Source organism: Cetorhinus maximus, chromosome 31 (genome assembly GCF_964194155.1).
Source record: "Cetorhinus maximus chromosome 31, sCetMax3.hap1.1, whole genome shotgun sequence".
Lineage (NCBI taxonomy): Eukaryota > Metazoa > Chordata > Chondrichthyes > Lamniformes > Cetorhinidae > Cetorhinus > Cetorhinus maximus.
In genome coordinates this window covers 4885167-4912562 of record NC_135909.1, presented here as the reverse complement: position 1 = coordinate 4912562, position 27396 = coordinate 4885167, and the positions used below count along the sequence as shown (strand labels likewise).

The 27396-nt window shown below is 54.2% G+C and overlaps 1 protein-coding gene across 1 annotated transcript in view; it reads right to left on the bottom strand.

Annotated features, from left to right (window-relative positions):
• Window positions 1-27396, bottom strand: part of nrxn2b (neurexin 2b) — a 1731499-nt gene that overhangs the window by 814220 nt on the left and 889883 nt on the right. Inside the window, exon 12 of the mRNA XM_078532738.1 lies at window positions 20962-21081. Coding sequence (XP_078388864.1) covers window positions 20962-21081 — 120 coding nt within the window. The remainder of the gene's footprint in view (window positions 1-20961; window positions 21082-27396) is intronic.

Here is a 27396-nt window from a genome sequence, read left to right as displayed (position 1 = left end):
GGGGCCACAATTATTTATCTATTATAATATTTATATTAGTGACTTGGACGTGGGAAGTGAATGTACTATCGCCAAGTTTGCGGACGACACAAAAATAGGTGGGAGGGCAAGCGGTGAGGATGACACACAGAGTCTACAGGGGGATATGGACAGGTTCAGTGATTGGGCAAAAACTCGGCAGATGGAATATAATGTGGGTAAGTGTGAGGTTATGCGGTTTGGCAGGAAGAAATAGAGGAGCTGATTATTATTTAAATGGAGAAAGGCTGCAGAAAGCTGCAGCACAGAGGGATTTGGGGGTCTTCGTGCATGAATCCCAAAAAACTAACATACACGTTCAGCAGGCAATAGGGAAGGCAAATGGAATGTTGGCCTTTATTTCAAAGGGAATGGAGTATAAAAATGGGGAAGTCTTGCTAAAACTATACAAGGCACGAGTTAGACCACACCTAGAATACTGTGAACAGTTTTGGTCCCTTATCTAAGGAAAGATATACTGGCATTGGAGGCAGTTCAGAGAAGGTTCACTAGGTTGATCCCGGGGATGGAGGGATTTTCTTATGAGGAGAGGTTGAGTAGGTTGGGCCTGTACTCATTGGAGTTTAGAAGAATGAGAGGCGACCTCATTGAAAGATATAAGATTCTTAGGGGGCTTGACAGGGTAGATGCTGAGAGGTTGTTTCCCCTTGTGGGAGAGTCTAGGACCAGAGGGCATAATCTCAGAGTGAGGGGGCACCCATTTAAAACAGAGATGAGGAGGAATTTCTTCTCTCAGAGGGTAGTCAATCTGTGGAATTCTTTACCACAGAGGTGCTGTAGAGGCTGGGTCCTTAAGTATATTCAGGGCTGAGATAGGCAGATTTTTAATCAGGAAGTGAACCAAGGGTTATGGGGAAAAGGCAGGAAAGTAGAGTTGAGAATTAGCAGATCAGCCATGATCTCACTGAATGGCGGAGCAGACTCGATGGGCCGAATGGCCCACTTCTGCTCTTTGGGTCTTATTATGACCTTACGGGCCACCGAATCACCAAATTGTTACAGCGCAGGAGGAGGCCATTCGGCCCATCGTGTGTGCGCCGGCCCTCCGAATGAGCACCTCACCCCACCCCCCCCACCGGCGCCACTCCCCGGCCCCCTCCCCGTAACCCCGCACGTTCTCCCTCTCCAGGTAGCGAGTCCGATTCCCCTGCGCAAGCCCCGGCTGAACCTGTTCTCCACCGCACCCTCAGGCAAGCGCGTTGCAGACCCGAACCGACTCGCCGCATGAGTCCCTTGCCATCTCTCTTCTGCGGAACAAGTGTTCACCGCCGGGAATAGCCTGAAGGGTTATCCCGACTGGCAGGTTGCCATAACAACGGCGGACTTGGAATACTGCCGGGCTCTGGTGCCCAGATCACCAAACAGGCACTGGAGGAGGTGCCAAAAACACGTTTTACAAAGATGGCGTCAGAAATAGGAGGTTACAGCTATCGGGAGAGATCAAACTGGAGGAACAGCACCTCATCTTCCAACTAGGCACTTTACAGCCTTCCAGACTGAATATTGAGTTCAACGACTTCAGACCATGAACTCTCTCCTCCATCCCCACCCCCCTTCCGATCCCCCTTTTTCCAATAATTTAAATATATTTTTCTTTTCCCACCTATTTCCATTATTTTTAAATGTATTTCCATCCATTGTTTCGTCTCCACCTTTTAGCCTATTTCGATCCCTTCCCCCCCACCCCACCCCCACTAGGGCTATCTGTACCTTGCTCGTCCTGCTTTCTACCCTTAATGTCACCTATTAGCACATTTCTTAGATAATATCACCACCGTCAACACCCCTTTGTCCTTTTGTCTGTGACATCTTTTGGTTATCTCCACCTATCACTGGCCCTCTATCCAGCTCTACCTGTCCCCCACCCCCTTAAACCAGCTTATATTTCACCTCATTTCTATATTCCCTCAGTTCTGTTGAAGAGTCATACGGACTCGAAACGTTAACTGTGTCCCTCTCCGCAGATGTTGTCAGACCTGCTGAGTTTTTCTAGGTATTTTTACCGAATAGCTCTCTCGCGCCCCTGCAGCGCCAGAAGCTGCAGTGGCCAGGACCGGAACTGCACGCAGCCCCCAGAGCCGAAGTCCAGGGCCAAGCACGTTTTGGGTAGCGGGGTGGGGTGGGTGGGTGGGTGGGGGGGAGTAAGGGGCAGTCTCTGGGCGGGAGAGGGCCCACGATTTGTTAACCAGCCTTTCATATGGCACTTTGTCAAACACTCTCCTAAAGTCCATATAAACAACATCCACTGCTTTATCAACCTTCGCCATTACTTCATCAAAAAACTCTGTGCCGTGTATTCGATGTAACAAACGTTCAACAGGCTGAGAGTTCCGGGCGGGGGTTTCGCTCCTTTGTTCTGACGGAGTTTCACAACATTGCAGAAGAGGAGCCTGAAAGATGAGGGGGGGTCATATGGTGGCTTGTAATGTATTCCATTGAGTCTGTCTGTCCATCTATCTCTGCCCATTTCTCTCGTTCGCTTCCTCTCTCAATGCCTGCCTGTGTCTGTCTCTCTCTCTGTTTGTCTGTGTGTATGTGTGTCTCTCTCTCTCTCACTGTGTCTCTGTCTGCCTGTATCTCTCTGTCTGCCTGTATCTCTCTGTCTGGCTGTATTTCTCTGCCTGCCTGTGTCTCTCTGCCTGCCTGTATCTCTCTGCCTGCCTGTATTTCCCTGTCTGCCTGTATCTCTCTGTCTGCCTGTATCTCTCTGCCTGCCTGTATCTCTCTGTCTGCCTGTATTTCTCTGTCTGCCTGTATCTCTCTGTCTGCCTGTATTTCTCGGTCTGCCTGTATCTCTCTGTCTGCCTGTATCTCTCTGTCTGCCTGTATCTCTCTGTCTGCCTGTATCTCTCTGTCTGCCTGTATCTCTCTGCCTGCCTGTATCTCTCTGCCTGCCTGTATCTCTCTGTCTGCCTGTATTTCTCTGCCTGCCTGTATCTCTCTGCCTGCCTGTATTTCCCTGTCTGCCTGTATCTCTCTGTCTGCCTGTATCTCTCTGCCTGCCTGTATCTCTCTGTCTGCCTGTATTTCTCTGTCTGCCTGTATCTCTCTGTCTGCCTGTATTTCTCGGTCTGCCTGTATCTCTCTGCCTGCCTGTATCTCTCTGTCTGCCTGTATCTCTCTGCCTGCCTGTATCCCTCTGTCTGCCTGTATTTCTCTGTCTGCCTGTATCTCTCTGTCTGCCTGTATCTCTCTGTCTGCCTGTATCTCTCTGTCTGCCTGTATCTCTCTGTCTGCCTGTATCTCTCTGTCTATGCCAGTCTGCCACACTCTGGCTGGAATTTTCCAGTGGGGGGCTGGCGAGCCATTGAAATCTCCGTTCCCATTGGTGGGACCGGAAGACCCTGCTGGTGTGAGGGGCTGGAAGATTGCGGCCTCTGTGCCCACCTCGCTCGCTTGCTCGCTCGCTCTCCCCTTCGAAACAGTCGTGCGACCGGCGATGTCGCCGCACGTGGGATAAAGGGGATCGGCCATTTTGGACTCAGGTGAGGGGAAATTTCTTCACTTAAGAGGGTTGGTGAATCTTTGGAATCCTCTACTCCAGAGGGCCGTAGAGGCCTAGCCATCGAATACACTCAGGAGCTTAAAAGACCTTCGGACAGCAAGGGTAACGAGTATGGGGATAGTGCAGGAAGGTAGAGTGGAGGTAGAAGATCAGCCATGATTTTATTGAATGTCGGAGCAGGCTTGAAGGGCTAAAGGGTCCTTTTCCTCTTTCTTGGGCCAAAATATAGCAAAGTCCCCTGTTCAATTCTTGGGTCTTGCTCTGTTTACCAAGCTATCGGGCAGATAAAGATGTAGTCCAGTACTTAGTGGAATCAATGTCCGCTGGGAGAAGAGGAGGCCGAATATTATCCCGCTCGGAGAACTCAAAAGGGTGTCACTCAGCAGGTATGAACCAAACTCAGCTGGGGCTTCACGACACCTGAGGGCCCCCAGATTCAGCGCATCCACACTTGTCCCCTGGGCGAAGGCCAGTTTGTGGGTTGGTCAAGGTCCTGCAAATAACAGATCCGATAAATGACCACTCTTGGGGTGTTTGGTGGCGTTGGTTCGAGGGGCGAACGTTGGGACGGGGCGTCTGAAGAGCGCCCCCCCCTTATCCAAGCAGTGCTGTGGAATCTCTAACGTCTGCCTTGGCAGGTACGGGCGGATCCGCTCGCTTGGCCAACGCCGCGTTCCCTCCGCGCAGAACTGGTGGTTCGACCCTCACCTCACATTCGAGGCTCTGTAGCGGAACACACGACCGCCTCAGTCAGAGACGCGAGTGCGGCCGACCAAAGGCACCACGGTCGTTTTAACTGAAACGGGTCGGGGTTTCAGCCTGCATCCGGAAGGGCCAGTCCCCGCTCGCATTGACCACAATGCCAGGTTACGCTGACCGTTCAAGGTTACATGGGTTGCGAGATTGGCGAGTGGCATTGTCCCTCAAGTGACAATAGGGACTGCTTGGGCAATGCATTAACCGTTCCCCTGAAGGTCACTGGTTGAGGGGTAAATATTGGTCAGGGTGTAGAGCGAAGGGTTAGGCTGCGTTTGCTGCCAACGCCGTGCATGCATGGCTCTATGCTGACGGTAGACTCAGGTTGGCGGCCGCCATCTTTATTGGGGGCAATGTGCAGCAGGGCTCAAGCACAGTCACCATCTTTATTGGGGGCAATGTGCAGCAGGGCACAAGCACAGTCACCATCTTTATTGGGGGCAATGTGCAGCAGGGCTCAAGCACAGTCGCCATCTTTATAGGGGGCAATGTGCAGCAGGGCTCAAGCACAGTCGCCATCTTTATTGGGGGCAATGTGCAGCAGGGCTCAAGCACAGTCACCATCTTTATTGGGGGCAATGTGCAGCAGGGCTCAAGCACAGTCGCCATCTTTATTGGGGGCAATGTGCAGCAGGGCTCAAGCACAGTCGCCATCTTTATAGGGGGCAATGTGCAGCAGGGCTCAAGCACAGTCGCCATCTTTATAGGGGACAATGTGCAGCAGGGCTCAAGCATGGTCGCCATCTTTATAGAGGGCAATCATGGGTTTGGAAGGTGCTGTTGAAGGAGCCTTGGTGAATTCCTGCAGTGCATCTTGTAGATGGTACACACACTGCTGCTACTGTGCGTCAGTGGTGGAGGGAGTGAATGTTTGTGGATGTGATGCCAATCAAGCGGGGCTGCTTTGTCCTGGATGGTGTCGAGCTTCTTGAGTGTTGTGGGAGCTGCGCTCATCCAGGCAAGTGGGGAGTATTCCATCACACTCCTGATTTGTGCCTTGTAGATGGTGGACAAGCTGTGGGGAGTCGGGAGGTGAGTTACTCATCGCAGGATTCCTAGCCTCTGACCTGCTCTTGGAGCTGTAGTATTTATATGGCTGGTCCAGTTCAGTTTCTGGTCAATGGTAAGCCCCAAGGTGTTGATAGTGGGGGATTCAGTGATGGTAATGCCATTGAACATCAAGAGGTGATGGTTAGATTCTCTCTTGTTGGAGATGGTCATTGCCTGGCACTTGTGTGACATGAATGTTACTTGCCACTTGTCAGCCCAAGCCTGGATATTGTCCAGGTCTTGCTGCAATTGGACATAGGCTGCTTCAGTGTCTGAGGAGTTGCAATGGTGCTGAACATTGTGCAATCATCAGTGAACATCCCCACTTCTGACCTTATGACAGAAGGTAGTTCATTGATGAAGCAGCTGAAGATGTTTGGGCCGAGGACACTACCCTGAGGAACTCCTGCAGTGATGCCCTGGAGCTGAGATGACTGACCTCCAACAACCACAACCATCTTCCTTTGTATTGGGTTTGACTCCAACCAGCGGGGAGTTTTCCCCCTGATTCCCATTGACTCCAGTTTTGCTAGGGCTCCTAGATGCCCCAGTCGGTCAAATGCGGCCTTGATGTCAAGGGCAGTCACTCTCACCTCACCTCGGGAGTTCAGCTCTTTTGTCCAATTTTAACCAAGACTATAATGAGGTCAAGGGCTGAGTGACCCTGGCAGAACCCAAACTGGGCGTCAGTGAGCAGGTTATTGACCCTTCTTCAGATACGGACTCAAAACGTTAACTCTGTTTCTCTCTCCACAGGGCTGCTGTGGTTTCCCAGCCTGGTCGTCATGAAAGTATAATAATTCTGATAATATTATTGTGATTTATTGTAAAAGTATGTTGATAGTGGGGTTTGGATAGTTTCTGTGTTTGTGTGTGGGGGAGGGAGAGGTTTAATTGACTTGAAGACAGCTGGTCTGGAGGCTTTGACTTATCAAAAGAAGCTAGGTTTGAAATGCTAAATAGGTAGACATGTCTTGGAATGTAAGGTGAGGAGAATTTGCATTTTTAGATAAATCAGGGCAGTTTGAAGTTCAAAGTGTCGGTAGGATGTTTACACCTAGCCAGAGAAGCTAGGCCGAGCAGTGTGTTTATTTTTCCCAAAGGTTACTGACAATATTAGCACCATGAAAAGATTTATATTATGAGAAAGGTGAAGTTCCAAAGACACGTGGGAACAGTGGAATTAGCATTAAAAGGGAGAATGAGGCTATGTGTCAGGGGAGACATTGTAAGGTCTAACAGAAGTGTGAGAAGCCTCTGACATTTGTGCGTTAAGCCAGCTGTCTACAGAAACCGAAGCTGGGAAAAGCCACTTTAAATTCTACTGTCCAGGGGATTGTGTTGACTTGCCTGGGCCTATTTAAAATCTATGTTTCTTTACTGTTGCCTGAACAGGGGTGTAACTGGAAGCCAGATTAATTCGGGGTTTTAGGAGTTATTATAGTCGTAATTTGTAGACCTATGTATGTGCTTGAAATCTTTTCTTTTGTTAATAAATGTTTAATTTAGTTTTCCCTAAAAAAAAATCTATAAAGTCTTGGTGGACTTATTACTATTGAATTCAGGGCATAAATACAAATTGCAAAACCATCGTGATAGCGGGGATCGAGTTTCCCTCGTGGATTCGATCTGCCTGGCGCACATCAACCGCCATGTCATACCAAGGCGTCCGAGTGTTACACCAGTTGTTCTCCTTCCTTAAAGAAGGATGTAAATGTGTTGGAAACAGTTTTGAGAAGGCTCACTAGATTAATTCCTGGAATGGGCGGGTTGTTTTATGAGGAAAGGTTGGACAGGTTAGGCTTGTGTCCACTGGAGTTTAGAAGAGTGAGAGGCGACTTGATTGAAACATATAAGGTCCCGAGGGGGTCTTGACAGGGTGGAAGTGGAGAGGGTGTTTCCTCTTAAGGGAGAATCTAGAACGAGGGGGGTCACTGTTTAAAAATAAGGGGGTCGCCCATTTAAGACAGAGAGGAGGAGAATTTCTTTCTCTCCGAGGGTCATGAGTCCTTGGAACCCTCTTCCTCAAAAGGCGGTGGAAACAGAGTCATTAAATATTTTTAAGGCAGAGCTGGATAGATTCCTGATATGCCAGGGGGGTGAAAGGTTATCGGGGGGGTAGGCGGGAATGTGGGGTTGAGGGTTACAGTCAGATCGGCCGCGACCTTATTGAATGGCGGAGCAGGCTCGAGGGGCCAAGTGGCCTCACTCCCGCTCCTAATGCGTGAGTTTGTGTGTTCAAATTATTTCCATTACTTATGTAGCATCAGTGGGGGACCATTTCGAACGCCATTGTTATGACACGGCAGTTGATGTGTGCCAGGCAGATCGAATCCACGAGGGAAACTCAATCCCCGCTATCACGACACTTTTGCAATTTGTATTTATGCCCTGAATTCACTAGTAATAATTCCACCAAGACTTCAGAGATTTTTTTTTTCAGGGAAAACTCAACTAAACATTTATCAACAAAAGAAAAGATTTCAAGCACATATGCAGGTCTACAAATCACTACTGTAATAACTCCTTAAAACCCTTAATTAATTAATCTGGCTTCCAGTTTCATCCCCGTTAAGGCAACAGTAAAGAAACATAGATTTTCAATGGGCCCAGGCAGGTCAACACAATCCCCTGGACAGTAGGATTCAAAGTGGCTTTTCCCATCCTTCACCGCCAGACTTAACCCACATTTGGAAGGATAAAATCTATAACCACACGACTGGCTTGCTCTCTCCCTGCGAATAAACTTTGACAGCTTCATGGTCAAGCTCTGTTGAAGTCTCGGGGGGGGGGTGGTTTTATTTTACACAGCGATCATGAGCTTTGATTTGCGGTGACGCTGACGGGAGGGGTTGTTTTTCCACGAGGAGCGGGATAGGGCGGTTGGGAGGGACGGAGGTGATGCGGGAGGGAGGGAGGGAGGGTGGCGATGGGAGGGTTGGGGGAGGGGGAGGAGAGCTGGATGAGCTGACGGGCGTGGCCGGCAGCTCCTGGCGCAAAACATGTTTCCCGATGAGGCGTCCCGGCCGCGAGGCCAGGTTTATCTTACCCGGCGCACAGGGTTGGGATTTTTCAGCCCCCGCCCTTCCGAAGTCAGGGTCCCGTCCGAAGTCAACGGACTTTTGGCTGGTTCGCCGCGTCCGCTGAGGGGAAGAGCCGCCGCTCCAGGGCCAAAAAACCCCGGCCGTAAGACCTTTTTTCCCAAAAAAAATGTAGCTTTTTCTTCCTCCCCCCCCACAAACACCACCCTCCTCCATTCCCCCCTCCCTCACCACCACCTTCCCCCCACCCCCAACCCCAACGACCCTGGGGTGAGACGTTTTGATTTTGTTGAAGACCTTCGGTGAAAGGATAAGCAGAAATCCCGGGGCTGGATTTTACAGGGGGTGGTGGGATTGGCCTCCCCCCCTCAACTACGAACCACCCCCCTCCCCTCCCCCCACCCCCCCAACAACCAACAACACTCCCCCTCCCCCCACCCACCCAACCCTGCCCCAAGAGGGAAAGCAGCCGACCGCATGACAAAGCCCGCCACCACCCCTCCTCAACCAATGCAACCATAGCGCCGCGGGCAGGCTATACACAAGGTGAAAGGTGGGCTACCCACAGCGCCAGAGTTCGGTCATGAGCGCCGACGGGACCGGGGGAAGAGAAGACGGACGCCGGAGCTGGGGAAGTCAGGCCGTTTTTTGGGCGCGGGGGGAATCGAGCAGCTTCGCGAAAGAGGTGAGGGGGGGGAGCGGCGTTGTTGGCGGGGATGGAAAGGTGGGGGGGGGTCACTCGTTCTTGAGGTCCGGCAGGAGGGAATGAAAGGCGGGGGGGGGGTAAAAGTTTGGGGTCGGAGCTGGGGGGGTGCCTCCGATGTACACAAGGCATCTCCAAAGCCGGGAGATGGGACAAAGGCGGCAAAACTTGGGAATTGGCTGGTACTGGTCCAAAATGGTACCTTAGAACGGGACTCCAGTTCAGACCAGCGCCACTCACCTCCCAAATTTCACTGGGTGTACGTCCTTCCCAGGAGGGAAAATAAAACGGTAAAGTTTGCGGAATGACTGGTACCGGTCCGAACCGGAGTCCCATTTTAAGGTGCCAGTTTGGACCAGTTACCAGCCATTTCCCAAATTTAGCCGCCCTTTTGCCTCCTGAGGAAAACGCACGCCCCCCCCCCTTCTTTCCCGCCTTTTAAACACTCGTGTTTGGGAAAAAAATCCGGCCTGCCCACTTCCGCCCGCGTAGCCCACGCCAACTTGTATTAGGGAAGGTGGGCAGCATCTCACCTGGGTCAACCAGCTCAACTGACCCTTACCTGTGGTAGACATGGTGGACGGGACGGGCTGATTTTGGTGTTTTCGGAGTGGGGGGGTGGGGGGGCGGGGTGGGCAGAAAGGCGGTGGGCTAGACAACCCATCGTGTTTGACGTGCCCCCAACCACCCCCCCACTAGAAACACACCTGGTGAGGGGGGAGGGGGCGGGACGTAAAACCCAGCACCCACCCTCCCACTGTGAGAAGTAGTGCTGTTGCAACAAAGAGAGCAACTTGACCACCAATGGTTAGCTGGCCTCTGCTAGTCCATCGTAAAAGGGTGGAGAAAGGCAAGTAAGTGTTCCAGGGGGCCACATTTCACAGCAGTTTGAGAGGAGGAGAGAGAGTAGAGGCTTACGCTGGCCGGGGGGAAGGGCGAGAGGGGGGCATCAAGGCCGGCATGGATTGGTTGGGCCCAAAGGCCCATTTCCCTGCTGTACATCCTGCAAAGCTCTGCACAGAGCACTCCGAGGCCTTCTTGTCGTGGAACACGAGGAGCTGCAACTATCACAACAGACGGGAAAGGAGATGAAAGCTATTCTTAAGCGCACCAACAGATGGCCCACAGGCACTGCACAGTTTGCAAGAGTCGTTGCCTGGCGACGATAGTCCCCGTGTGACTGGGCATCAGGGAGTATGGGCCAGACACACAGCAGAGTCCAAGAGCGCAACAGGCCCGACCATCTCCCCGTTCGCTTTTAACGTACTCCCCCTACGAGCTTTGTGTCCCGCATCTTGGTCTCATGGCCAGGTTGGCTCTGTTGGAAACTAGGGCTCAACTCGAATTTCTTTCACGGGGATGTGGGCGTCGCTGGCGAGGCCCAGCATTGTTCGCCCCCCACCCCCCCACCCCACCCAGTCCCTATAGTTGCCCCCTTGAACTGAGTGGCCTCGCTCGGCCATGTCGGAGGGGCAGTTAAGAGTCGACCACCTCGCTGTGGGCCCAGGGAGTCATGTGTAGGCCCAGGCCGGGTAAGGACGGTAGAGCTCCTTCCCTTAAAGGGGACATTGGTGAACCCAGATGGGGTTTTCAACGACCATCGATGGTGGTCGTCGTGAAATAGGAACAGAAAAGCCTGGAGAAACGTCAGCAGTATCTGTGGAGAGAGATGAGTGGTTTCGAGTCCGTGTGACTCTTCTTCACGCAGTGGTCTCATGGTCACTATCACTTGCGCCTTTTTCAGGGAGGTTTTGAGGGCGTGGGGAGGTTAGACCCAACGGAGCTGGGTGAGGGGTCCTCTTGGGAAAATCACTACTACGCCCCCGGCTCACTGCCCTCGGAAGGAATCTCACGCCACCCGTGAAAGCGCCCCTTACACGATGGATTTTCGCATTACTCTTCAATTTGCCCGTGGGCCCCCCACCTCGAAGGTGCCACCTTTACCTGCCCCACATTTCCAACCACTTTTCAAAAAAGCACTTCATTGACTGGAAAGCTCACGCAAGATGGAAAGGGGAAACTCTCTCGGTCAGGCTCTCCAGGCCCCCGCCCGTGAGTACTCCAGCCGGGGCGGAGCTGGATTCCTTCGGTCTTCGACTGCACAAGGGCATCGCCGCCGATCGCCAGCTCAACTCAAAACAGCAAACCTTTCTCCACGACCATCTTCCCCACGTCTGCCAGATGGGCCAACAGTGCCCTCTCCTGACTAAGCAGGAGTACAAGCCATAAATCTCACCCACGTTCTCCGGCTGCAGTCAGCTCGACCCACTCGATCTCAGCCAGAGCACTGTCTCCGCGTGACAAGTGCTTTTCAACTGAGCCCGGAGTTTAGTCCCTGACCATTGATCCCTGATCGAGGGGGTGAGATGTCAAGGCAACCTCGGCGCCCACGAATCAACTTAAAAAATGTATTGTGTGAGGCTGCTCTTTGTCACACCCTCCATGTCAAGTCTCTGGAGGACTCACAGTGCATTCAATAACCCAGCTGACTGAACTTCAACCCATTTTATTCATAGCCCCTCAAGCCTGTTCTGTCACTCATGGGGCTAATCTGCAACTAACTAACTAACACCCAACTTTTTCCCACGTTCCTCAGTGCCTCTCAAATGCAGATTTGAAACTAACAGTTGACCTAATGTGGGGAGGCGGTGGTCCAGCATTGTCACTGGGGCTGTTCATCCAAAGACCCAGGGTAATTCCCTGGGTTTGAATCTCACCACGGCCGGCGGCAGAATTGGAATTCAACACACATCTGGAATTCGAAAGCCTGGTAGTGACCACGAAGCCGTGGGCAGAATTTCCTGCCTGTCGGGCGGGCGGGCCCGACCCAATCTCCGGCGGGCGTGGAGACGATCCCCGCCGGAGAAGCGGGGCCCGCCGTCATTTTAAGTGGGCGGGACAATTTAGGCCCTCCCAGCCTGACGTCCGGCGGGAAGTGCTATGCGCTCCCTGTGCGGGCGGGCGGGGGGGATTCCCCAAAAGCGAGAGTGCGCTCTTTCCCGCATGCGCACGATAGAGCGCACATCTCCCCGAGGATAAGTGCAGCCTCAGGGAGATCGCTTCCACTTTGAAAAATATTAAAAATAGAAAAAAAAACTCCCTAACATGCCTCCCTCATGTGTCACACGAGATGGGACATGTTCATAATTTACAGGTTAACTTTATTAAAATGTTTTAAATCCCCGACATGAAACCTCGTCCCGCCGGTGGATGAGGTTTCATGTTTTTTCTATTCCCCGCCGGGGCTCCTGGCCGACCCGCCAACCTTAAGGTTGGATGGGCAGGTCCTTTAATTGTTTCAATGATCCTGGCAATGGCCTCTGTTGGCCATTGACAGGTTGGCGGGCGCGCAGCTGATTTTGCTGCGGCCCCGCCTTCCTGAAAATTTAAACGGGGCGGGATGATGTCAGGCCCCGCCCCCTGCTCGCCGACGGCAAGATTCTGCCCATTGTTGATTGTCATAAAAACCCATCTGGTTCACGAATGGGAAGGGAATCTGTTGACCTCACCTGGCCTACATGTGACTCCGGACCCCACACCAAAGTGGTTGACTCTTAAGAAAAAAAAAAAATGCCCTCTGAACAAGGGCAATTAGGGATGGGCAATAAATGCTGACCTCGCTACATCCCATGGATGAATAAAACAAAAAATCGATCGCCACTTGCGGGAGAGAGTTTCCAAACTCCTCCCCCACTTTGTGTGTGGGACTGTTTCCTAATCTAACTCCTGAAAGATCTGGCTCCCATTTTTAGGCTCTGCACCCCTCCCCTTGTCCTAGGCGGGATTGTCCGGTCCCATTGGCGTCGGGCATCATGGTGGGCGTGAGCGGACAATATGGCCAGAAGGCCGAAAGTCAGTTTTACGCCACCGCGAAGCCAGTTTGCGATTGTCCGCTCCGCCTATCAATGGCGGCCACGTTTCGCACTGTTGGGAACCTAATTTTAACACTTTAGCATCTCATTATAAGCCCTGCTCGGCGGAGTTATCCCCCTGGGCACACGCTGACGTGTTTCACAATGGCACATAAGCGGCGTGCACCTGGTGAGCTGCTCTTTGCCCAGGACTTTGAGGTTTGTTTGCCTCCCTCGCTTCGGGCAGCACTCATGGTCATCAGCACCTGACTTCACAGGCAGCACCACATCACTCTTAAAGGGGCTCAAGGGCAGGTCTCTACCTACCAGACCAGCCGTAAGGTAGGGGGTGGCTTTCCAATGGCTGCAGGGCCCGGGCTTGCTTGGGGAAGGGGGAGAAGTGGTCTCAGGCAAGGGAAGAGGGTGCAGGGCGAGGGCTGTACTGGGGAAGCGAGGGTATCACAGGGCGTGTGTGGGGTGCACATGTTGATCTGTGCAAGTGGCCTCAAGATGGTGAGGGCTGAAGAGGCAGTCTCCAGAGGAGGTGAGGCCGGATAGAGATGTGAGGGTGTGTGAGAGAGAGTGAGTGGTGATGTCCCTTGAGCTGACAGTGAGTGAGATGCCAGTGAATGTGTGATGGGTTGGTGAGTGTGTGGGTTTAGAGTGATGAGATGGCTGCCTTACCCTGGGGGCACGGATGAGATCATTCATCCTCTTTCTGCACTGAATGACTGACATCTTCTGTGCAGCGTTGGCACTGACCACCACTGCTACCGGCTACCAAGCCGGAGTGGTGAGACTACGGGACCTCCTGCGGCCAGAGCGGGGGTGGAGGACATCACGTTGGGCCTCCGAAAGGCATTCCAGTGACGGGTCACTGAACTGCTCTTGGCTTTCATGGGCCACGTCTTCACTGGAGCAGCCCTGGGCTGCCAGCATTGAGAGCTGTGCGGGGGGCTGCAGTTTAGACATGGCCCCCTGGGGAGCGAGGGAAGGGCGATTCAGAGGTTGCCGGCCAGCGAGAAGGCGTGTTTCCCGTGGCGGTGTAAGTAACGAGGCGGGTTTGGCACGATACGGCGCGAAAACCCGCCATTGCGGCCAGTGGGTGAAAGGTCGTTTTTCAGGCCTGCTCCCACACTCGGGGCAATCCTGGGACGACTCTGCCCCCCGCTGGACTCGCCCACCCAGCAGACATACCGTCTCTCAGTCTACCCCAACCTGGTCACCTCAATGGGCGGAGTCGCCCGCCCCCCTCCCGGCCTAAGCCCCCTGGCGGGACCAGGAAACCGGAGTGATTCCCGCTGCCGAATGGGGGCTGTTAGGCCCAATCGTGCGCTGCCCATTTCCCCCTTATTGGTGCAGGTGCGCGGCACACGTCGGGTCTCGTGGCGAGGCGGGCAGGAAGCTGGCTGCACCCCCCCCAACCACACATACACCCCACCCACCCCCCGCCATGCCCAGGCGGGGCGCCATGTTTAAAAGCCGCCCGGACAGCCAATCATTGCCGGCGCCCAGGACCCTACGCCGATGATCTTGACGGGGGCAGAAGATCCTGGTCCATTGGGGTTTCAATCAGCACCCGTGCATTGCGAACTGGCTCCCTGACTGGCCTCCCCTCCCCCTCAGTTAATTACCCCTCCCCCTCAGTTAATTACCCCTCCCTCTCAGTTAATTACCCCTCCCCCTCAATTAATTACCCCTCTCCCTCAGTTAATTACCCCTCCCCCTCAGTTAAATACCGCTCCCCCCTCAGTTAATTACCCCTCCCCCTCAGTTAAATACCGCTCCCCCCTCAGTTAATTACCCCTCCCCCTCAGTTAACTACCGCTCCCCCCTCAGTTAATTTCCAAGCCAGGCCAATAATTTGCCTTCAGTTGCACGCGCCTCATCTTTAGCTCCCAGCCTCCCATGAGGCACTTTATGAAATGCCTTCTGGAGGCGCATATAAATAACATCTACAGACATTCCCCTGTCCGCTAGTTCAGTCACCTCTTCAAAATTTTCAGTCAAGTTCGTCAAGTATGGCCTACCCTTTACAAATCCATACCTCTATTTTATTCATTTATGAGATGTGGGCTTCGCTGGCTGGGCCAGTATTTATTGCCCATCCCTAATTGCCCCTTGAGAAGGTGGTGGTGAGCTGCCTTCTTGAGCCGCTGCAGTCCCTGTGGTGTAGGTACACCCACAGCGCTGTTAGGAAGGGAGTTCCAGGGTTTTGACCCAGCGACAGTGAAGGAACGGCCGATATATTTCCAAGTCAGGATGGTGAGTGGTTTGGAGGGGATCTTGCAGGTGGTGGTGTTCCCATGTGTCTGCTGCCCTTGTCCTTCTAGATGGTCGAGGTCATGGGTTTGGAAGGTGCTGTCGAAGGAGCCTTGGTGAGTTGCTGCAGTGCATCTTGTAGATGGTACACACACTGCTGCTACTGTGCGTCGGTGGTGGAGGGAGTGAATGTTTGTGGATGGGGTGCCGATCAAGCGGGGCTGCTTTGTCCTGGATGGTGTTGAGCTTCTTGAGTGTTATGGGAGCTGCACTCATCCAGGCAAGTGGGGAGTATTCCATCACACTCCTGACTTGTGCCTTGTAGATGGTGGACAAGCTTTGGGGAGTCAGGAGGTGAGTTACTCTCCGCAGGATTCCCAGCCTCTGACCTGCTCTTGTAGCCTCAGTATTTGTATGGCTGGTCCAGTTCAGTTTCTGGTCAATGGTAACCCCCAGGATGTTGATAGTGGGGGATTCAGTGATGGTAATGCCATTGAACATCATGGGGCGATGGTTAGATTCTCTCTTGTTGGAGATGGTCATTACCTGGCACTTGCGTGGTGTGAATGTTACTTGCCACTCGTCAGCCCAAGCCTGGATATTGTCCAGGTCTTGCTGCATTTGGACATGGACTGCTTCAGTTCCTTGGAGTGAGAATACCACCACCTGCAAGTTCCCCTCCGAGCCACTCACCATCCTGACTTGGAAATATATCGGCCGTCCCTTCACTGTCGCTGGGTCAAAATCCTGGAACTCCCTCCCTAACAGCGCTGTGGGTGCACCTACACCACAGGGACTGCAGCGGCTCAAGAAGGCGGCTCACCCCCACCTTCTCAAGGGGCAATTAGATATGGGCAATAAACGCTGGCCCAGCCAGTGACACCCATATCCTGTGAATGAATTCTAAAAATGTTAAGATATTTATATTATTATGTTCATATTATTTAGATATAATAAGATATTTACATCTTTTTAAGCTTTGACAACTTGTTTCATATATATATATATTATATATAGTAGCTTGTTTCATATAAATATATATATATACTAGTTTGCACTATCAATTGCACACATTTGTTTAAATACTTACTGCAGCTTCCGTTACAATATTAGAAGTGAAACTAAAAGGCAACTTTGACATTTTTAACACGTTCCACACCCACTCTCTGTGACCCAAACCGCGCACAGCAAATACAAAACAACAAAAAACCCCGGGTAAACTCAGGGGGTCCGACAGCATGTGTGGAGAGGGAGACAGAGTTAACACCTCGGGTCCGGGTGACTCTCCCGAACTCGAGACGCTCACTCTGCCTTCCTCTCCTCCCACGCTGTCCAGGCCGGAATGAGTTTTTTCCAGGCGTGGTTGTTATTTTTTTGTCTTGGTTTCAAGGTTTCCAGCAGCCACAGCGTTCTGCCTTTATCTTTGCGCGCAGCGAATATTGTTTTCTCACGCGAGGGTCTCTGTGACTCACACCCGAATCGCAACTGCCAATTCGGTTTCCTGCTCAGAGTCGTTAGCGCTCGGGGATTTCAACTGATTGACGGTTTAATCCCACTGATAGGCGGCTTTCAGCTGACTAGTTAACTAGGTCGAAGTTCCTTTAACCGTTTTAATTCCAATTGTTACGCTACATTTAGGTTCAATCCCCACTCGCGCCCAGTTCCCGGCTTTAACTCTTCATGACCTCAAACCCTTCGACCTCCTCCCTCCCCCCACTGTACCGTCCCCGGGCCCAGACCCCTCCCCACTTCCGAGTTCCTCCAGTTTCGACCTCGTGAGCATCCCCGATTTTAAACGGCTCCCCACCGCTTCAGCTACCCTAAGAGCCGGAATACCCTCCTTAAATCTTCTGCGCACCCTCCACCCCACCAGCTCTCTCTCTCTCTCCTTTTCCTGGCTCCATCGAATGGTCCAGCGCAGGAGGAGGCCATTCAGGCCGTCAGGCCGCTGCTAGCTTACGGAAGCCGCTATCTAACTAATCCCCCAATCGTCAATTTTTACCCCTTTGCAGCCAGCTCCTCACAAACAGTGACGTAGCGGTGAACAGTCAGACTGTTCAATTTTTTTTAATGTTAATTAAAGGGTAAATTTTGCCCCGAAATTCTGATCTCTGTTAGGGTGGGGGGGAGGAGGGGGCAGAGGGGTCCTGCCCCTAGAAGATGTGCTGAGGGACTCCCCGGAAGTCCCAAGCAAGGACTGCGTGGCGATTGCCCGGGGAGTTCAGACTTCCGGCGGGTAGTTACCCTGCCCCAAGGGACGATCCGAGGCTCTGGTTTAAATTCGAGACGTCGCCTGGTTCCGGCTCCCTTAGCGGAATAGTTACCAGGGGCAGAATCTTTGGGTTGAACTGAGCTGCCCCGTCCAGCCTTAAGGTTGGCGGGGGGAGGTGGGGGGGCAGGCGAAGAGCCCAGGCGGCCTTCGCATTTCTCATGAAACCTCATCCACGGGCGGGATGAGGCTTCCTGAAGGTTTTATAGCCTAAATAAAAATGTTTTTTAATATAATTCGTTGACATGATCCAGCTCCTGTCACATGAGGGGTTGTGCTGAATTTTTTAACAATCGAGCTGATCTCCCTGAGGCAGCTCTGTGCCTGAGGGGGGTCTCTGTGCCATTTCACAGAGCACAGGCCCTGAATCAGCCTCCTCTCCTCCCCCCTCCTCCCCCCGAAGCCCGTACAGGGAGCGCTCAGCACTTCTGGGTGCGCGTCACGCTGGGCGGGCCTTAATTGGCCAACCAGCGTAAAATGGTGGCGCAGACCCCCACCCTCTCCTGCCCAACACCCACCGACCCATCCTCACCCCGACCCGACCCACCGTAAACCCCACCCGACCCACCGTAACCCCCACCTGACCCATCCTCACCCCCACCCGACCCACCGTAACCCCCACCTGATCCACCCTAACCCCCACCCGACCCACCCTAATCTCCCCCGACCCACCCTACCCCCACCCGACCCACCCTACCCCCACCCGACCCACCCTAACCTCCCCCGACCCACCCTAACCTCCCCGACTCACCCTAACCCCCACCCGACCCACCCTAACCCCCATCCGACCCACCCTAACCTCCCCAACTCACCCTAACCCCCACCCGACCCACCCTAACCCCCACCGACCGACCCACTCTAACCCCCACCCGACCCAGCCTAACCTCCCCCGACCCACCCTAACCCCCCCCGACCCACCCTAACCTCCCCCGACCCACCCTAACCCCCCCCGACCCACCCTAACCTCCCCCGACCCATCCATCCGTGGATGAGGTTTCCTAAAAGACGCAAAGCGCCGGCTTGGCCTCTTCGTCCCCGTCCCGCCGACCGTGAGGTTGGACGGGCAGCGTCAACTCCAACTCGATCAGCTCGTCAATGGCCTCAAGGGGCCTTTCGGTTATCGGCGGGGGCGCGGCCGACCTCACCGCGCCTCACATGACGTTCCCACGTGTCACGCGCCCGCCCGCCCGCCCGCCCGCCGAAGGTTAAGTCCAAGCCCAGGTGTTCAGACTCCTCGTTCGCCGCAGGAGCCACAGGATTGTTACCGGGCAGGAGGAGGCTGTTCGGCCCATCGCGTGAGGGCCAGCATCGCCTCATACCACCGCCCCCATCCCCTCCGCCGCCTGCTCCCTGCGCCTCCTTCCATCTCAGAGGGCGGCCTAACCCCCCCCCTGTCGAATGCACCTGCCTCCTCCGCACTCTCAGGCAGCGCATTCCAAACCCGAACCTCCGGCTGCGCCAACAAGTTCCTCGTCACGTCATTTTTTTTTCTTTGCAAGCGCCGCGTGCTCGCGCCTGGTGACGATTTAGCCGAAAACAGGCAACCTGGCAATATTTTGTTGGCGACTTCAACACGCGTTGGTCGTAAAACACAGGCCCCAGACCCTCGTAGGCCCCGATTTTCCAGTCCCGCCAGAGGCGTGCCTCATCGCGGCGGGGGGGGCGGAGGGCAAAATTTGGAAGGCGGCCTGGCGTCGACGGACGTTTGGCCGCTCTCCAAGTTTTCCGCTCCCGCCTGTGACCTGCCGTCGGCGGGGACCGGAAATTCCCACCCCCCTAGTCTCTTTTCCCTGCGAATTCCCTTAAGGCTTATCCGAACTGCGGGCCGCCATAGCGACGGTGGATCTCCGTATCGTTGGCGCAGCCGCTCCGACTTTTCCTGTGATTTTCCCGCCCAGATGGCGGCAGCCGGGCCTGAGGAAATCCTCCTTGAGGAGTGGGGGGGGGAAACAGGAAGTGATGCAAAGGAACTTCCTGCGCACAGGGTTAGGAGGAGACAGACAACATGGCTTCCCTTTCCTGGATTTGGGGATGAGGTGGGTGGAGACCTGACAGCAGAAAGCGACCTTGCTACACCCGAACCGTGTTTCCCTGGATTCTGTCTGTGTTTATCGCGACGACTGAATCTGCCGATGTTGTCAAATTGCTATCGCCCGATGTCGATGTCTTAATTACCATTATTACGGCTTAATGGCAATTATATTGTTCAGGTTTAATGGCAATGACGTTGTTGCGCATTTAGCACCTATACACGGGGATAGCTGGGACACTGGCGTGGTGAGTGGTGTTGACTGTGAGCTAAGCCAATAAGCTCCCTCCAGCAAAGGAAGCTGCTGTGCCTCAGTTTTAACTTCGCCAACCGGCCTGGATCCGGTTAACGCCCCATGGGGGTCCACTGCCAAAGTTTCTACCCTCTCCCTTCCTAGCAATGCAAGTTTTTTTTTATTTTCCTGTTGAGTCCACTTAAGACCGAGGTTTTTTTTATGACTTTGAGGGAACGAGGCGACTTGGATATGGTGAGGGAAAAGGGAGGTTGAGGTGGGAGATCAGGCAGGCTCAGAGGGCCACCTCCTGCCCCTAATCCTGATATTCTTTAGTGCCTGAAAAGGCCGAATCATACATGTTCAAGGCCAGGGAGCACTTGTTGAAGTGAGGGGAACCCGGTAGGAGTTGGGGAATGGCTGGTATGGGTCTGAACTGGTCTTATGTACCTCCAAATGGAACTCCAGTTTGGACCAGTACCAGTCATTTCCCAAGTCCGACCGGTTTTCCCTTCGTAACCCTAGGCAGGGGGGAGCCCATTCATTGATGAAGTATCACCTCCGTGCCCATTGCAACTGTATCTGCAGTATTCGACTACCTGGGATGGGGGCAGTGATATCTTTTGAGGAAAGGTTGGACAGGCCGGGCCTGTGCCCACAGGGAGTTCAGAAGAATGAGGGGAGACCTTACCGAAGCACCTAAGATCCTGAGGGGACTCGACAGGGTGGACGCGGAGAGGGCGTTTCCCCTCGAGGGAGGGACCAGAACCGGGCGGTTTAAAAATAAGGGGGGTCTCCCATTTAAGGCGGGGGGTGAGCAGAATTTTTTCCCTCTCAGGGAGTCGGTGGATGGCTCTCCCTCAGAGAGCGGAGGAGGCGGGGGTCGATGAATATCTTTGAGGCCAGAGGGAGACAGATTCTTGACTAGCGAGGGGGGTGGGAGGCAAAGGTTATCGGGGGAATGTGGGGCTGAGGTTACAACCGGGTCAGCCTTGATCTTACTGAATGGCGGAGCAGGCTCGAGGGGCCTAGTGCTGCTCCTAATTGGTATGGTCGCTTGGACGTGATGACCTGTTGGCAGCTAAGCGCAGGGACTCTTCGTTCTCACACTCAGCCCCAAGACCGGTAACTCAAACACAGCTCGGGGGTGGATGGTGGGGGATAGGTTGCTGCGCTGTGGCTCCACCTGCCAAACCAGGTTGGTGGGGCGGGGGGCGGCCTTACCTTCCACGGTGATGTTGTCCACGGACAGCTGCAGGCCCTTCCCCCGCCGGATCACCCTCACCGTGTGCCACTCGTTGTCGTTCATCTTCTGTCCCGCGTACAGCATTTCCGGGCCCTTGCCTGCGTCACAATGGGTCGGGCGTTAGAGCAAAGACAAGGGCACGCGACACACGCCACACACACGCCACACACACACACGCGAACGCACACGCACAGAGACCGACGCGGACTTATCAGGCCTGAGGGAGAGAGAGAAGAGAAAGACGGGTCAGCCAGACGCGATGGACTCGAAGCCAACCCGTGCTGTTAAAAAATAAAGGGGTACTCACGGATCGATGACGCTTTGCCGGACTGGCTCTGCAGTAATCTCAAACCGAATGGTAGGCCGCTAAGCCTGCAGCTCATAGTGTCTGGGCTGCTTCGGACGAACCTCCTATTCTAGCCAGGCCCTGGTAATACCCTGGAGTGAACCCTCTTACAATGCGACATACTGGAGCGAGCTGACAAGACACCCCCTTGTGATGTGCCAGCGCTGGGCTCACTGGCTGTACTAGAGTCCCCGTGTTGGCGTCCTTTTAGAATTGTAGGCTCAAAAGCGACGGTAGTGGCCGTGGGTCCACCTTGGGTTAAGGACAGGGCCAGAGCGGCCTCGAAACCGGACACTTAAACCTTCTCCCTCTTCCCCTCACGTCTCGGCCAAGCAGCCGGGCGACCATCGCATGGGATGGGAGCCCCGACAAGGGGGCAAGGCTCGGAGGTTCCGTTTTGGCTCGGGACGCCCCCCACCCCGCCACAGCGTCAGGGTCAAACGAGAGGCCCTGAACCCCGCCGGGGGGGGGGCGCTCACCCAAGATCGACGGTCCCCCGGGTCCGGCCGATTCGTGGCCGTCCGATTAAGGGACGGTGGGTGTGGGGAGGGGGTGGGGGGGCGCATTTTAATCCTCCTTCCTGATGGATGCCCCCCCCCCACTCATTGGCCCTCATGTCAACAGTCTTGACTCGCCTTAATTTTGGTGACCTTAACTCATTAACGTGACCTCAGGGCGGTAGCACAGAACCCCCCCCCGAATTTTAAATGCTGAAAGTCGGCGGGCTTTTAGCGGTGCCGCCCCACCACCACCACCCCTCCCTCCCCCCCCCCCCACCCAGTTTGAAATGTGGGTGGCCTGCCACAAAGCAGGCCCCTGTTGGAAGAGGAGTGGGCTAGACGAGAAAGGGAGCCTTGTTTGCCGCCGGACAGCGGTCTGGTGTGACCACGGGCAGGATCTTACGGTCCCCGCCGGAAGTCGACGGGCTTTTAGCGGTGCCGCCCCACCACCACCACCACCCCCCCACCCCCCCTCCCCCCTCAGCGGGGCCGGGGTTTAAGCGCTGTGGGAAGGTCGGACCTCCGCGCCAAAGGGTTCACTCGTCCGAGAGGAGGGTGCAATGAGGGTTCGCTGGATTCCCTGGGATTTGAGGACTGTCCCGTGAGGAGCGCCTTGGGTGGAACGCTCACTGGGGGTTAAAAGAACGAGAGGCGACCCCACTGCAACGTGGAAGATTCTGGGGAGGGTTTGACGGGGTCAATGCCAAGAGGCTGTTTCCCCCCTGTCCAGGAATTTTTGAGAACTGGAGGTCACAGTCTCAAGGTGAGGGGTCGGCCACTTTGGACTGCGGTGAGGAGAAATTTCTTCATTTCAAGTGGGGGTTGAGAATCTTTGGAGTTCCCTACCCCAGAGAGCTGTGGATACTCAGTCGATGATCATGTTCAAGACTAGGATCGATCGGTCTTTGAGCACAATGGGGATCAGACGGGAAAATAGACCTGAGGCAGGAGATCAGCCATGAACTGACTGAAGGGAGGAGCTGGCTCGAGGGGCCGAATGGCCGACTCCTGATTCTATTTCTTATTTTCTTACTGGCCAGTGGGAAGTGAAATACAATAAACACAGCTCGACAGCTGAAGTATTGTAACGCGGAATCTGCTTTGACCCTCAACGCCATCGTGCCAAGAGGGTCAGGGGTCAGGGGAACGCTCAGGGGTCAATCACGTCCAACGGCTTCCATTTCCAGGTCAGAGTTTATCTTCCTATGGAAAGTGAGGGCACAGAGGAAAGGGTTTCTGACCTTTCACCTCAGTAAGCTGCGCTGGTCACTTTGGCAACTTGTGATAAGCTATCATTTCGTAGGGAATTATGGTTGCCAACTGCAATTAAATATATTCCTGGAGGTTTCATCACATTCCTGGAGGTGCCCCCCACGCTCCAGCCATTGGTCGGCCAACACCTCCATCCTTGTGACGTATGGCCTTCCTACGCCAATCGGAAAGCAAAAAGACTCATGGCCCAACTGGATGGCGCTTGACTGTCAGTCAAACAGGCCTTTTTTCCCCCCTTTATATCTGGTAAAGGGAAATGTTCAAAGGGGATGACAAAAAGGACAATCTTTTTTAAAATGTCCCGATGAGATTGTTCTCCGGGGCTGCACACAGCAGTGCCCTGGAGATTTGACACCTCGATTCCTGGGAGACTCCAGATCAAGCCATGGAAGATTGGCCACCGAACTTAGGCCCCAGGCTTGCGATCAAGCGCAGGCTCACAACGCCCCGAGGGAAGGCGGGTGAATAGATTAAAGAGAGGCCGGGAGATTTACGCACATTCATAATGCCCACAGCGCCGGGGAAGCAGGCCTTTTGGCCCGTCCCATCTCTGCTGGCTCCCTGTTGAAACTAAATCGAGAAGGCACCGTGTTTGGGCGTTGGCCCCGTGAAGCCCATTGGGCTTATTGGGAAAGGGAGAAATCTAAGAGGCTTGAAGAAGGTGTGAACACGAGAAGGGTGGAGAAGATAAGTTAAACAGAAGACACGGTGTGAACATATAGCACTCAGTGCCACACAGGACCCTTAATGTAGCGCGTTAGAACACAAGTTCTTTTTTTAACTTGTCCATGGGGTGTAGGGTGTCGCTGGCTAGACCAGCGTTTATTGCCCATCCTTAAATGCCCTTGTTCAGGGGGCAGTTAAGAGTCAATCACGTTGCTGGTAGGTCTGGAGTCACATGTAGGCCCAGGCCGGGTAAGGACGGCAGATTTCCTTCCCCTAAAGGGGGCATTAGTGAACCAGGTGGGTTTTTACCGCAATCGGCAATGGTCATCATCAGACTTTTAATTCCCAGGTTTTTGTGGGATTCACCACCTGCCCGTGGTGGGATTCGAACCCCGGAGGATGACCTGGGTCTCTGGAATACCAGTCCAGTGGCAATTAAGTGGTGTGACAGACGCAAGGCCAGTAGCGTCATCCGCTTAACATGGATTCGGGCCTATGTGGGCCTATCAATTTCTGAAGCCTGTGTTTGCCTGTGGAGCAAAATTCACCAGAAACAGCAATGTTTGTGCGGCGTGAGACGCGGAGGCAGAGCAGGGCATGTCGGTTTAAAAGCAACCAGGACTTTGGTCATCAGGGTTTAGGGTTTGTTGGATGTTGGGGCAGCCTACATAAGTTCAGGGGTGGGGGGGGGAACAATCCAATTCGTAGGGTAGGCAAGGGAAATCAGGGGAACAGCGGACAGGGAATGGGAGACAGACAGAACACAGGAGCCTAGGACTTAGGAGCAGGAGTAGGCCATTCAGGCTTTCGATCCTGCACCGCCATTCAGCAAGGTGGTGGCTGACCTGGCTGGGGTCTCAAATCTGCTTTCCTGTCTGTCCCACATGACCCTCGGCTCCCTTCTCAATCAAAAATCTATCTAACTCGGCTTTGAATACATTCAATGACCCAGCCTCCACTGCTCTCTGGGGGAGAGAAGTCCACAGACTCACCACCCTCTGAGAGAAAAAAATTCTCCTCGCCTCTCCTCGTCTTATTTCTTATTCCTAAACTGCGTCGCCTGGTTCTAGTCTCTCCCACGAGGGGAAACATCCTCCCGGTATCCACCCTATCAAGTCCCCTCAGGATCTTAAATATTTCATTAAGATCACCTCTCATTCCTCTGAACTCCAAAGGGACACAGGCCCAGCCTGTTCAACCTTTCCTCATAAGATAACACCCCCTCATCCCAGGAATCAGTTGAGTGAACCTTCTTTGATCTGCTTCCAATGCATTGGTATCTTTTTTTCAAATAAGGAGACCAAAACTGTGCACGGTACTCCAGATGTGGTCTCACCGGGGCCCTGTACAACTGCAATAAAACATCCCTACTTTTATATCCCACTCCCCTTGCAATAAACGACAACCTTCCAATCGCCTCCCTAATCACTTGCTGCATCTGCACACTAACGTTTTGCGATTCATGTACCAGGACGCCCAGATCCCTCTGCACCTCAGAGCTCTGCAGTCTCTCTCCATTTAAATAACACGCTGCTTTTCTATTCTTCCTGCCAAAGTGGACGACCTCACATTTTCCCGCGTCATACTCCCGCTGCCTCCATTTCTGCCCGCTCGCTTAACCCGTCTCTCTCGCTTTGCAGGCCCTCTGCCTCCCCTGTGACGCCTCCCGCTCCTGCCAATCTTGGTGTCCTCGGCAAACTTAGCAGCCGCACATTCGGACCCTTCACCCAAGCCGCCGATATCGTTTGCAACGAGCGGAGACCCCTGCACGGTCGCCCGTGGCACTCCGCCCGCCAGCTGCCAGATAAAGACCCCCTTGTCCCGACTGAGGGCTGGGAAAGGGGAAGAGACGGGAAGTGGGGAATGGCGAACCCACGGTGGGAGGAGCTGCACGAGGGAGCGACTGGGAGGGAGGGGGGTGGGGATTGCGATCTGAATGCATTCCTCTACGACGCTTCAGCGATCGTGTTCTCGTCGATGCTAAGGGGGGAGGGGAGAAGAGTTCGGGGGCAAGAGGAGAGACAGAGATGGGCCGAAAGCAAGAGGAGATCGGCACGGATCTCAACTTTCCCTGGTTATTATTCTTAAACAGCAAGGTCAGGGACAGGACACACATTCTGTCACCAGAGTCGCTAAATTGATCAGATCGATCCCCCAACTGTTCGGCCGCCTGCAAAAAGCATCCGACAGGGAGATGACGATTAGGCCTTGTTGAAGGATCGGAGAGGGAACGTGGTTCAGGATCGGCCAAGGGGATGGTGGTGGGGCGGGGTGCGGAAGTGAGGGAGATCTAACCGTTGGGGGGCGGGGGGGAGCAGAGTCTATAAACTCTCCTCCCCCACCACCCCATGCCCCCCGCAATTCTCCCTTAAGATCGAGGAGAATGCTTTCGCTGAAGCATTGTTAAGGAGTGCGGCCTCTGCTCTGTGTGTGTGTGTGTGTGTGTGTGTGTGTGTGTGTGTGTGTGTGAGCGGTACATGCAACATGCATCTGCCCTCTTGTGTTCGACAGCAGCCTCGGTCCTCACCAGGCTCTGGGGTTGGGGGGAGTCCAGATGTTCACACAGAAGCAGCAACAGGGAGGGACAAAGCTTCTCAGCTAAGGAGAGGAATGTAGAGCGCGTGCCCGTGTAGGGAGACAGCGGCACAGCGGTAACGCCACGGGTGCTAATAATCCAGAGAACCAGACTAGTGCCCTCAGGTGCCAGGGTTCAACTCCCACCACGATGGGGAGCTTTAAATCAATTAATAAATCAGGAGTTGAAATCTAGTGATGATTGTCGTAAAACCCCATCTGGTTGACTAATGCCCCTTTTAAGGGAAGGAAACCTGCCGTCCTTACCTGGTTTGGCCCTACGTGTGACTCCAGAGACCCCCCCCACCCCAACAGCGACGTGTGGTTGACTCTTAACTGCCCCCCTGAAATGGGCCGAGCGAGTTGCTCAGTTCCCGGGGCAATTAGGGACGGGCAACGGATGCTGGGACCTTGCCAGCGACGCCCACATCCCGAAGAATAAAATAGAGGTCACAGTGAGTCGAGGAGTTCTTCCAATGTTTCGGGGTGGGAGGTTGGGGGCGGGGGGGGTGGGGGGGTTGGTGGTGGCATGAGAATGTTCTATTGTGGGGGGTGGAATAAACTTCACGGGATAAGGGGAATGGAGTGGGGGAATGGGATCGCCCTGGCGAGAGAGAGAGAGAGAGCTGGCGCGGGCGCGACGGGCGGAATGCCCTCCTCGTGCGCACTGCGATATGAGCCCGTGGCCGGAGGAACGTTCCGGCGCCCGCTGAGGTGAGTGGGGATTTCTATGGCGACGCCTCCCCGGTCTTCCATCTCCTTTCTCGACAAGGCGACTGGCATCCTCGCGACTGGCGAAACCAAAAGGTCAGCCGTGGGGGGTACAGACGGGCGGGTGGGCGGGCAGGTGGGTGGGTGGGCGGTGGGGGGCGGGGTCTGCCTCACCCTATAGAGGAAATAAGGATGGGATGCACATTCCAGTCGGGTCAACCTCATTGGGAATCTCCCACCGACTCAACTCTTGGCGGAAACAGAAGGGGGGGAAAAAAAAAAATCACCCAGAAAAACTACGGGGAGAGCCGCAGTCCGTCATCGGGGAATCTCTCCCCCCCCAC